This window comes from Lactuca saligna, chromosome 1 (genome assembly GCF_052625555.1).
Source record: "Lactuca saligna cultivar CGN05327 chromosome 1, ASM5262555v1, whole genome shotgun sequence".
Taxonomy (NCBI): Eukaryota; Viridiplantae; Streptophyta; class Magnoliopsida; order Asterales; family Asteraceae; genus Lactuca; species Lactuca saligna.
This window is the reverse complement of record NC_136417.1, coordinates 7,000,285-7,013,392: the sequence shown is the minus strand read 5'-3', so window position 1 is coordinate 7,013,392 and position 13,108 is coordinate 7,000,285. Positions and strand designations below refer to the sequence as shown.

Sequence of the window (13,108 nt, the reverse complement as noted above, 5' to 3'; positions counted from 1 at the left end):
ATTCTTCTCATCTTCTTACTTGGTTTGGACAGATTTCGGACCACTGTTCACTTCGGAAGTCACACCCTTCGGAATAAGGACTTAGGATTGCTAGAGGTTCACTTTCAGGTTCCAACAATCTCCCCCTAAGTGAACTAGCAAGCTTAGTTCATTTCTTCCTTGATGAAGGTGTAGGATCTGAACAACCATTCTCGCACCGCAATGTACCATATATGCCAGTTGACTTACAAACTTTGCATTGATATGTTCTGGAGCATCAGACTTGGATGCTCGGGATATGAACTTCTTCAAGGCGTTCGTCGGAACTAGATATTTGTCAAGGACTCGGAAGCAGTCCTTTTTGTTTGTTTTTCTGGTGGTGTAGACAAACCCTAGAATCGGTTCTTTAATGGGCCATCAACAAGAACTTCGGATTTCGGAAGAACGAAGTCGATCTTTGCAACAAATTGTGCTGTTCCGTAGAGGTGTGCAAGCTCGTAGTCATATCAGTAGAACTCAGCAACATAATCTTTTAGAAAGCTGAGAGTTGCGTGGTAAGTACCCATACTGACGTCATCCTTCTGATTTTTTATCAAGTAAGCAGCTAAGGTAAGGATGTCATTTGCATTTATTGAAGGAAAATCCGCATCAGAAATGGTTCGGGGAGTTGTCTTGTTTTAGAGGAGATGGAAGCGGAATAAGGGACAATTCAGCTCAAATTTTACCAATATCTTTCTTCCGAAGCCTTGAAATTTAGTGATCCTCTTCCTTGTTTACACTTCCTTGAAGGGTTGAGCATTCTTGGCATAGAAGGTTTTGAGCCTTTCTTGCTCTGTCCGGATGATCACTTCCGGATTGTCAGTTGGGCGAAGAGGAGCAAATTTGGTGTAGAATTTGATGTAAGGAGAGAGAGGAAGATCCAGCTGATCAACATCATTATAGGGAAGTTCATAATAGAGGCACATAATGATTTCCTGAGCCTTGAGGATGCCTTCATGGCAGAGAGGAGAGATGCCACACATCAAATCAGGATTGTCTTTCAGAGCTTGGATCTGGATGCTGTCCTCTAGTACCTGATTCATTTCCTCCTGAGACTATCCATGTTTTTGCTTGGGAGGAGGTCCAGAGTGAAGGCTTTGTTGTTCAATGGTCATAGGATTCATCCCTTTGTCTCTTTTCAGAGCTTCCATGACAAGCTTCATGTTCTCATTGATCGTAAATTCTGGAATGGAATTTGGAAGTGGTTCTTCCGGAATTTCATTAGGGATCTGGAGAGGAGAACCCTGGTCGATCGGAGCAATTTTTGGTTCTAGAATGGGAGGCTGCATGGAGGGAGTGGCTCGGAAAGCTTGTATGGTGAGGAGGGATTTTTCTTTGGCCATTTGAGCTGCCTTTTGAAAAGAATATGGTAAAGAAGTTGGCCAGGAGATTACGGACCAAAGTATCTTCTCTTCCTCAGATATAAATAGAACCTTTGGGAATATCTTCTTAGGAGCTTCAAGGCCTAAAACTCCATTTTGTGACGTACGTATATCCGTTACTGTCTTCTTCATCAGTAGAAGAGTTTCCTAGAAGTCCGGACACGATTTGAACTTCATCATCGGAATCCAAGTCTTCATCTTGGAGTTTGAACTTTGAGGTTGGTTTCCATGGCTTACTTGGTCCTTCTCCCTCTCTTGCAACGGTGACCCTCGGAACCGGTGCAAGTGACAAGAAATTCTTGAGCTCGTCAAATTTGGAGAAAACTCTTTGAAGGCTAGTTTTATGCTGAAGGTTGAGGGCACTTCGGATGTTGGGGCTTGAGCAGAAAGATGTTTGAACATGTCACCGAGGATGGATATCATCTCATCAAACTTCCAGTTTGCAACATCAATAATGTTCCAGGTTGATCGAAGAAATTTGATAAGGACTTGTTGAATTATCATGTTCATCTCATCCTTTTTTTTATCTCCTTCTCCAGCCTTTGAATTTGTTTCTCATGAAGAAAGTGGGTCTGCTTTATTAGGTCGTTGGTAGTAGCCACCAAGTCATCATGGACCTTCAACATGGAAGTGGTTATGTTGAGATAATTATCGACCAGAATGTCGTATTTTGAGTCCACTTCCTCTATTGTTCATTTGAGTCGGAGAGAGATCAGCTGATCCAGATGATCTTCTCTCTTAGTAACAGATGGTTTAGACTGCTGAGAAAGAGATTGAAGAATGGCATCAAGCTTGAAATCAAGTCCGGAGACCTTTTGATCCATCTTCGTATTTAGCTCAGTGAAAGAAGTTTCAATGGAGGCCACTTTCTTCATGGTGTCGTAGACATTCGTTTGGATCTTGAGGACTGCGAAGGGGTCTCTATAGTCACTAGCGGAGGATTCGAAATTCGAATCTGAGTTGTTTAGAGGAGCTTGGGAGGAAACGTTTGTTGAAGGACCCGACTTTGTTGCTGCATCATCTTCTTGAAGTTTGGCATTTTAACCTCTGTTCGGAGTGGTAGAAGATGAGGATCCAAAGTCATAGGCAAACTTAGATGCATATGACTTTGATTGGTAGTGAACTGAAGTCATAGAATGTGCGTCCGAAAGGGTTTTTGCATCTTCATCCAACATGATTTCTTCAGAGATCCCTTCTTCGGATCTATGTGGAAAACACTTTGATGTGTAGTAATGGGGGTTGTTCTGAGGAGAGCTTTTTTATAGCATCTACATTAGTGGGAGGTACATAGGGCAAGTTGGTTTGAATAGCCCTATTCCTCATGGCAATAAGCGTTGACTCCACTTGAGCTCGAGTGAGATCTGAACGTCTAGATGCAGCCCGATTAACATAATCTTCCCAAAGAGGATCATTAGTACCTGGTCGTCCTGTACTCCTTCCTGGTATCATACCAGTTAAGGCTTTCGGAGTTGGAGAGACTGCTCCATCCCCAGAAATCTTGGGGTCCAAAACAAGGGTTCCGGAATGTGTGCATGTAGAAGAGACGATAGGATCATCAAAGGTGACACGTGGGTTGGTTCCAGGGGGCTGCAAGGAACTTTGTTCAACACCTGCATCACCTTTTTAAGAAGGTGAGGGTGGATTGTGTGGAGACTCCCCGTGCGTGTGTGCGAGTGATTTTGAAACATTGAGGAGTACCTCAGATGAGTGCGTAGGTGAGGTGTGCGGATGGCCAGAATTAGCCGGAATGTCATGGGTGTCTTCCTGTTGAGAGGAAGTACCGACTTTGGCTTTCTTTTTGGTCTTGGGCTTTGTGGGGGAATCCTTTCTCTTTGTTGGCTTCTTGATTTTAGATCCGGACTTAGCAGGTTTAGCCTCTTCCGATGTAGGATCAACTGAGACAGGGGCAGGTTGTGTTAGGTCGAGCACAACCAAAGTATCAAGATGATGTTTTAAATAAAGGGATTTGGAAGGAATGAGGGCCAACATATGGTCCGGAAGGTGTCTCACTGGACCAAATGAGGATTGGTCTGGAATCCTATAAGCCTTTACAAGTTTAAAAATTACACGTACCTCCGGAGGAATGGTGTTGACCTGAAGCGGTTCTGAAAGCTCCTTGAATACTTGTTGGAGTGTCAGTTCCCCAGAACCTACGACTTGAAATTTCATTAGGCTTCCTCTTGGTAGCAAATTTGCAGAAGTCTTTCTATAAGACTTCCGGAAGATCAACAACATTCATGCGTCCGGAGTAGATGCTGAAGGCGACATTGATCGAATCCTTGCTTAAGGTGTCCGTTCCTCCATGCTTTCCGGACAACCATCTGATGATGAGGTGCATAAGAACAATCCAAAGTATGGAAACAACAAACTTCTTGAAATCCTTGGCCTTGTAGTCTAGTATGTAGCCAATGTAGTTCAGAAATGTCTGAAACTCTTCAGATGTTGGTTCATCGACCTTGAAACCCTTGGGATTTGCCTTTATACCAATAGCCTTGAGGAAGGTCAATTTGTAAATGGAAACAGTTCTTTCTCCAATGATGGTGGTCTCCAATGTACCATCATTTAATCTGAAACTGGTGAAAGCTCGGTGAAGATGATGAAGTGGTAGTGGAGGTTCATGGATTTTGGTAAGTGGAATGGATATAGGGTGATTTGCGATGAACTCAATCATAACCCTGATCGATTCATCATAGTCAAGTGGGTTGAGAGAGAACAATTGGGTAGTGTCTCTTAAGAATGGTTCTTGATCAGCAGAGGAGGAGGAACCTTTTGAACCTTTAGAAGACTTTTTATTTGCAATGGAATTCTTTGGGATTTGAGCAATTGGCCATTGTTGCAGGTTATCAGTTCTTGGGGAACACGAAGAAGAGTTGAGAGAATTTAGAGATTGAGGGTTTTAGGAGCATAAAGAGGTAAAAGGGGTTTTGAATGGGTTTATATAGGTGAGGTTAGTGGGTCAGGTCAGTGAATGTGATGATGAGGATCCGGATGGAAAACGGGTCGTATTAAATGATAAGAGTATTTGTGGCTAAAAATGGAATATGTAACCGTCGAGTTGATGGCTACAATTATGGGGGCGTGCAATTGTGTCACGAAAATCGAGGAAGATGGGATAGAGGTCTTCCTAAAAAAGTAATCGTTAAAAAAATGTTTAACCTTATTATCCTTTGGACTTCCGGATGATCTATTCCGGACAAGGTGTGACCAGAAAAAGATTGTATTGCAAAACATATTTGTTTGTTTTTGTTTTTGTTTTTTTTTGTTTTTTTTTTATTAAAAAGAAGTTCGGAATGAGAAATATTACGGAGTGAGTTTCATTTTGATTTGAAAGAGTTGGTGAGTCTAGAGAAGAAATTTCAGAATGGTGATTTTAACAAAGATTCGGAGTGAAGATTTTGAACATATTCCGGAGTCGGTTTATGAAAATTCCGGAGTCGATTTTGAAATTTTCAGAGTCGATTTTGAAATTTCGGAGTCGATTTTGAAATTCTAGAGCACGGAATGCAATACCTTTTCCAGAGTGGAATTTCGGGATGCCATTATGAAGTGTATTCTGAGATAACGTTCCAAATTCAAGATCAATGTGGGCTTAATACAACAATCAATCAGAATGAAATGTACAACTTGAAAACTCAAGTGATGGTCAGAAATAAAGATAAGAGAAATGATCCTATGTATTCCGAGTGAAAGTAGTTCCGAGATGAAAAGATTTTGAGATCGAAACTAGGTTTCTTTCAAATATGTCTTTCAAAGAGAAAAAGTCTCTTGAAAGAACTGCAGATCTGGTATCATCATACCCATCTTGTTCAGAAAACCATTGAATTCGGTTACGTCTAATGCCTTGGTAAAGACATCAGCAATCTCATCATCATATGGAACAAAAATGAGTTCAATGTTACCATTCAGTACATGGTCTTTTATGAAATGGTACCTTATATCAATATGTTTGGTCATTGAGTGCTAAATTGGATTGTGAGAAATCGCTATTGCATTTTGAGAGTCACAATAGATAGGAATGCGTTGAAAGTGGGAACCATAATTGAGGAGTTGAAATTTCATCAACAAAACTTGAGATGTACAGCTGGCAGCAGCAATGTATTCCGCTTCGGCTATAGAGAGGGCAATGCAGTTCTGTTTCTTAGATGACCAACTGACCAAACGACCACCTAAGAATTGACAGCCACCCGAAGTGCTTTCTCTATCAAGTTGAAGACCTCCATAGTTTGAATCTGAATAAGCTTGAAGTAGGAAGCTCTCATTTGTTGGGTACCAGATTCCGAGACTCTTGGTACCTTTAAGGTATCGGAAAATTTGTTTCATAGCCAAAAGATGGGACATCTTTGGCTTGACTTGAAATCTGGAACATAGGCATGTGGAAAACATTATATTTGGATGACTTGTTGTGAGATAGAGTAAAGATCTAATCATTCCATGATACTTCTTTTCATCAACAGGAACACCGGAAGGGTCAGCAAAGATCTTGTGTCCAAAGCCCATTGGTACCTTTGCAGAGGCACAAGTGTCTATTGAGTATTTTTTGAGGAGTTTTGAGATGTACTTCTCTTGGTGAATGAAAATTCCTCTATTAGTCTATTTGACTTAAAGACCAAGAAAGAAGCTTAACTCCCGATTCATGCTCATTTTGAATCGATTGATCATAAGTTTAGCAAATTTAGCATCCATAGATGGGTCCGTAGATCCAAAGATGATGTCGTCCACATAAATTTGCACTAGCATGAGATGCTTACCATTTGATCTTCAGAATAGTATGGGGTCAAGAATACCTCTTTGAAAACTGGAGCGTTTGAGAAAATCAGTGAGGGTCTCGTACCATGCCCGAGGAGATTGTTTGAGTCCGTAGACAGCCTTCCGGATTTTTTAACAGCGGTTCGGAAAGGAGAGATTAATAAATCTGGGGGGCTATTGAAGGTACACTTTAGATTCAAGTTCACCGTTAATAAATGCACTCATCACATCCATTTGTTTAAATTTTGAAGCCTTCGTAAGCAACATAAGCAAGAAAGATTCTAATAGCATCAAGACTTGCAACCGGAGCAAAGGTCTCATCGTAGTCAAGGCCATCAATCTGAGTAAATCCTTTTGCCACCAGTCTTGCCTTATTTCGAATAATAACTCCTGCGTCATCTAGCTTGTTGCGAAATACCCATCTCATGCCGACAATGGGATGATTCTGAGAAGGAGGCACGAGAGTCCAAACTTCATTTCGGTTAAATCCAGCCAGTTCTTCCTGCATGGCTGTAATCCAGTCAGCATGCTCCAATGCTTCCTTGATGGATTTGGGTTCAACCATGGATATAAATGCTGAAAAATTGCATTCATTTTGGACACTTGTAGCAGAACGAGTCTTTATACCAGCATTGGGGTTACCGATTACTTGGTTCGGAGGATGATCCTTGGTCCAAACATGTAATCATGGTAGTTCTTGTGTCGCAGTTGATCCTATATCAACATTGGAATTGATTCGCTCCCCCTGAATGGTTTGAATGTTGGGATGACACTCCCCCTAAACTTCTGAACCAGAGAGATTGACATCATCATCAGAAGGAAACTTAAAGAAGTTTTCATTTTCATCATTGTTGAGAGGATTAGAGTCATTGAATTCAGCAGCTGCATCTTGGAAGCCATTCACATTTGATTCAAGAGAGGGATGAGCACTCTCCCCCTCAAACTGAGAAGGTTGAATGGTTCAGAATCAAATGAAGGGAGGCTTGGGATCAGACCGGAGACGTTTTGTGAGACACGAACTTCCGAAGAGGAGATTGGAATGATGTTTGGTCTTGATCGAGATTCTGAATCAAGAGCAGTTTCTGAAGGACCAAAGAGTGTTTCAAAATCAACTTCTAAGATAGATTGAGGGTTTGGACATCCTGGAGGAGGAGCATCAGACTCCATAATGTGAGTGGTGATGTGAGTTGGGCCAGAATTCCGGACGAAGTTGTCATCGAAAGTAACATCAAAGATTTCTTCCAGAACACGAGGTCTCTAGTTAAGAACTCTGTAAGCTTTCAATTTTGAGGAGTACCCAAGGAAGATGGCATCATCAGCTTTAGGTTGAAACTTGTTAAGTTGATCTCGGTTGTTCTTGATGAAGCACCTACATCCTAAGAAATGTAGAAATGAGATTGTTGGCTTCCAGCCATTCATTGCTTCGTATGGTGTCATGTTGATGCGTTGATTGATGATACTCTGATTTTGAGTGAAGCAAGCAGTAGATACTACTTCAGCCCAAAGGTAGAGTGGCAGATAGGCGAAATTCAACATGGATCGAGCAGCTTCAACAAGAGTTCTATTTCATCATTCGACTACACCATTTTGTTGTGGGGTATAAGGAGCTAAGAAGTTGTGGTGAATTCCTTTTTCGATGAGGAATTTTTCAATGGTGGAATTAGTGAATTCCGAGCCATTGTCACTTCAGATTCTCCTAACTGGGAGTTTGATGAGAAATTCTATTCCCTTGATAAAATTGATGAGCTCTAAGGCGGTTTCGGATTTCAACCGAAGGAAGAAGACCCAAGTGAACCGTGTAAAATCATCAACAACCACAATAATGTATTTCTTATGATGAAGACTTTCTACAGTAGACAGTCTACAAAGATCAATGTGTAGAAGCTCCAATGGTTCCGAAATGAATTTTTTGATGATAACAGGATGACCCTTCTTTGATTGTTTACCACACTCACAAGCAGCACATAAATGATCATTTTCGAATCTGAAAAGAGGTAAGCCTCTTACCATTTCACCAGATACAATATCATTTATGTACCGAAAGTTTAGATGAACAAGCCTTTGGTGCCATAACCAACTGACATCAGGAAAAACTTTGGAGTTATCGACCGCACGCATCAGTCAGTACAGATTAGGACCCCTAGTGGGGGAGAGCTAGCGGTTCAAGGTGAAAAGCCACAACGAGGACCAGCTTTATGTTTGGCAGTGAGGTTTAGGCGCTACCTCTAGTAGGATTGCGCAGGTTATGTCACCTATGTTATGGATACCTGGGAGACGGGTAGAACGATGGTGGGTGATGTGCCTGTAGTATGGGAGTTTGAGGATGTATTCCCCGAGGAGTTGCCCGGGGTACCTCCGAAGAGACAGGTGGAATTCAGAATCGACCTAGTCCCTGGTGCGGCTCCGATAGCCAAGGCACCATATCAGTTGGCTCCACTTGAGATGCAAGAGTTGTCTACATAGTTGCAGGAGCTGTTAGACAAAGGGTTCATTAGACCGAGCAGTTCACCCTGGGGAGCCCCGATTCTGTTTGTGAAGAAGAAGGACGGGTCGCATCGGATGTGTATAGATTATCAGGAGCTGAATAAGGTGACGGTGAAGAGCCGTTACCTACTCCCGAGGATCGATGATCTCTTTGACCAGCTACAGGGAGCATCTTGGTTATCCAACATTGATTTGCATTCAGGGTATCACCAGATGAGGGTCAGAGAGGAGATGTGCAGAAGACTGCCTTTATGACCCGTTATGGTCACTATGTGTTTATGGTGATGCCATTCAGGCTCACTAATGCTCGTGCCACGTTCATGGATCTCATGAACCGTGTGTGCAGGCCGATGATGGATCGGTCTGTGATAGTTTTCATCGATAACATCTTGGTCTATTCCAAGACGCAATAGGAGCATGAGGAGCATCTGTGAGAGGTTATGGAGATTTTGAGAAGGGATAACTTGTATGCTAAGTTCTCCAAGTGTGAATTCTGGTTGCACGAGGTGCACTTTCTTGGGCACCTTGTCAACCAGAATGGGATTTCAGTAGATTCGGCCAATGTGGAGGCCGTGTTGAGATCGGTGGTTCCGAGGTCTCCATCTGAGATTCGGAGATTCCTAGGAATAGTCAGATACTATCCAAGATTCATCCGGGATTTCTCCAAGATAGTCGTACCCCTGACCAGGCTAATGAGGAAAGTCGTGGTCTTTCATTGGGGGCCTGAGCAGCATGCTGCATTTAAGATATTGAGGCAGAGGTTGTGTGAGGCGCCGATCTTAGCCCTGGTAGATGGCATGGAGGATTTCATTGTGTACTGTGATGCGTCCATCTCAGTTTTCGGTGCAATATTGATGCAGAGAGGGCATGTCATTGCATACGCTTCAAGGCAGTTGAAGCCTCACGAGACGAACTACCCGACGCATGATTCAGAGTTGGGGCTGTCGTGTTCTCCTTCAAGATTTGGCATCATTACCTCTATGGGGTTCATTGTACAATTTAAACGGACCACAAGAGCCTGAGGTATCTCATGGACTAGCCAAATCTGAATATGAGGCAGCGTCGATGGCTTGATGTGGTAAAGGATTATGACTGTTGGATCCTCTACCACCCAGGAAAGGCCAATGTGTTGGGTGCCGAGTTTAGCTGCAAGGCAGTGCCGATGAGGAATATCTGTCTGAGGATAACAATGGTGACTCCATTGTTAGAACGGATTCGGAAGGCCCAGCAGGAGGCCATGAAGGAAGAACATCGAAAGAGCGAGCGAATTGTGGGGCAGGTTTCCTCCTTCGACTATGACAGCAGATGATTATTAACACAACACCATAGGGTTTGGGTGCCATACCACGGGGGTCTGCGCCAGGTTCTGATGGAGGAGGCACACAAATCTCGATTCTCCATTCATCCTGGGGCGACGAAGATGTATAGGGATCTTCATCTGTACTATTGGTGGCCCTGCATGAAGTGGTATGTGGCACAGTACGTGGAGCAGTGCTTGACATGTAGGAAGGTCAAGGCCGTGCATCAGAGACCTCACGACAAGATGCTGCCGTTGGATATCCCGCTGTTGAAATGGGAAGACATTACGATGGATTTTATCACAAAGCTTCACAGGACCGCGCGAGGAGTGGATTCAATTTGGGTCATCATTGATCGGTTGACCAAGAGCATCCACTTTATTTTGATTCAGGGGAGTATTTCGGCTGAAATGTTGGCCGACATCTATATCATGGAGGTGGTGGCGCGGCACGGGGTCCCGGTGTCGATGATTTCATGTAGAGATGTTCGGTTCACTTCCAGGTTTTGGAAGAAGTTTTACCACCGCCTTCCACCCATATACAGATGGTCAAAGTGAGCGAACCATCGTGACTTTGGAGGACATGTTGCGGGCATGTGTCTTAGACTTCGGAGGTAGTTGGGATACTTACCTTCCGTTGGCTGATTTCTCGTACAACAACAGCTATCGCACGAGTATCGATCGTACTCCCTTCGAAATGTTGTACATGAAGAAGTGCAGGACCCCGATATGCTAAGGAGAATTTGGCCAGAGGGTCATGGGGAGCACCGAGGTGGTGCTCAAGACGACAGAGAGGATTCAGTAGGTCTGGAGCAGGCTTCAGAATGCTCAAAGTCGGCAGAAAAGTTGTGCTGATAAGCGCCGGTCAGACCTGGAATTCCAGGTTGGGGATATGGTTCTCCTGAAGGTGTCGCCATGGAAGGGCATCATTCAATTCAGGAAACGGGGCAAGTTGGGCCCCAGGTACATTGGGCCTTTCAGAGTTACCGCCCAAGTGGGCAAGGTGGCATACAGGTTGGATCTACCAGCCGAAATTAGTCAGATCCACAACATGTTCCACATCTCCTAGCTGTGGAAGTTCCTGGTGGATGACTCAGCAGTGGTACCCTTAGAGGAAATTCAGGTCGATGACAACCTGAATTATATTGAGTGGCCAATGGCAATCCTCGACCAGAAGTCGAAGGATCTGAGGAACCGGAGAATGGAGCTAGTAAAGGTACAATGGCAGCAATGGAAGGGATCAGAGTGCACTTGGGAGCTGATGGATGAGATGATGGAGCATTATCCAGAACTTTTCCAGGAATGAGTAGCAGACTTCGAGGACGAAGTCTGAAATAAGTGGGGGAGATTTGTAACACCCATTTGCTGGTATGTATTTTATTTAATGTATTTTTCATTTTTGGCCTGGGACTCGGTGAGTTGAAGGCCCAACTCGTCGAGTAGGAGCAGGTTTGGACACGGCACATAAGTGGCAGACTCGTCGAGTCGGTGGACAGACTCGACGAGTAGGCTCTGACTGGATAAAAACCCTAATTTGAGGGTTTGCACCCTATTTAATCATCTCTTTCACCTATCACTCGTCCCTATTGCTCCCAGAAACCCTCCATAGCAAACCCTAAATGTTTTAGTGCAAGAGCTAAGGCTTTTGAGTGATTTTTGTGGGTTTTGACCTCAAGGAAGAAGGAAGAGCATAAAAGGATCAAGAGGAGACTGAATGATTTGAGTTTGGTTCATCATTTGCAGTCTTTGAAAGGTATAAAGTATGTACCTTGCTTGCTTGTTTGTTAGATCCCTTTTGGGGGAAGATTTAGGGCTTTTTAAGCCATATAAGGTGGCCAACCATGATTACAAACATGGTTTGGGGTTCAGACTTCGAATCTAAGTCTTGGGAGGAGTCACAAGGCAGATTTGGGTTGCTTTTACACCCAAGGAAGGTCCCATGCAACAAAAGAGCCATTTTAGAGCCTTTTAGGCTCAAAAGTCCCATGCATGCATGTAAAGTTTGTAACTTTGCGCGCTAGATCGAGCTTAGGGGCTTGGATCTATCATTTGGTTAAGTGTTGTACATCAGAAATAGAGGATTTAGGGTGTGGACGTTATCAAATCGGCGAGTCCGTTCTTGGGGCTCGACTAGTCCAAGGCATTAAGTCCCATATCTGTTGAGGGTCAAAAGAACTCAGTTGGGTGTTAGAAGGGTTGTATCAGGTCAGAAGGAGTGACCCAACGCATTGGACTTAGTTCTAGAAATGGAGTTCATGGGACTTGATGAGTGCTAGAACAGACTCAGCGAGTCCAAGGAAATCTCCTTATGGTTGAAGATGAACTCGACGAGTTGTTCATACAACTCGGCGAGTCAAGGTCAAGAATTTTTCATCAGATGAAAGTGAACTCGACGAGTTGTTCATACAACTCGGCGAGTTGGATGAAGGTTCATTCGATGCTCATAAAGATGAGGAACTCGTCGAGTTGTTGCTAAACTTAACGAGTCGAGTCGTGTATAAGGACAGGTAAAAGCTTAGGGACTCGACGAGTTGATGACCCAACTCAGCGAGTCGGGTCAACTTGAAGTTGACTTTGACTGGACTTGAACTACCCTGTTTAGGGTTGCACGTTCTGTGTGCTGACTTGAAGGTTGTTGTGTAGGGATCGAGGAGTCGAAGGGAGTCAACTTGTATGCTGAGGAGAGTTCAAAGACTATACGACATTGAGGTGAGTTACCTTCCAGTAGGTGTGGGTATAAGGCCACAATGTCGGCCCACCAAAGAGGGGTATTTAGAAGATTATTGTCTTTGTGATAATTATCTTGGTCTGGTTATGTGCTTTGGTCATGAGACTTATCTGTATGATATGTTATGTGTATAGTAAGGATCAGTTTCCTTGACAGCGGTCCTTAGGATTAAGGGGTAGGTCGGTACCCAGATATGTCTGACTGTATGTTTATATCTTGTTGTTGTATGCTAGTGGTAGGGGTGGAATAGTCCCCAGTTACTGGTTGAAAGATACCGATGATGATTACCGGTTGAAAGATATCGATGATGACTACCGGTTGAAAGATACTAATGATGATTACTGGTTGAAAGTTACCGATGATGATTATCGGTTGAGAGATACCAATGGAAGTTACCGGTTGAAAGATACCAGCGATATTGTATGGTATGTGGTATGATGGGGGAACTCACTA

The 13,108-nt window shown here is 43.5% G+C and overlaps 1 protein-coding gene across 1 annotated transcript; it reads right to left on the bottom strand.

Annotated features, from left to right (window-relative positions):
• Positions 1-5,360: 5,360 nt before the first annotated feature.
• Positions 5,361-5,897, bottom strand: LOC145002210 (secreted RxLR effector protein 161-like). Its single transcript, XM_078961505.1, has one exon. It carries the CDS (start codon positions 5,895-5,897, stop codon positions 5,361-5,363), a length of 537 nt encoding a protein of 178 aa, XP_078817631.1.
• Positions 5,898-13,108: the final 7,211 nt, after the last annotated feature.

Excerpts from the sequence above, each read along its gene's own strand:
- LOC145002210 (XM_078961505.1), bottom strand. The coding sequence starts at position 5,897 with ATGGGCTTTGGACACAAGATCTTTGCTGACCCTTCCGGTGTTCCTGTT.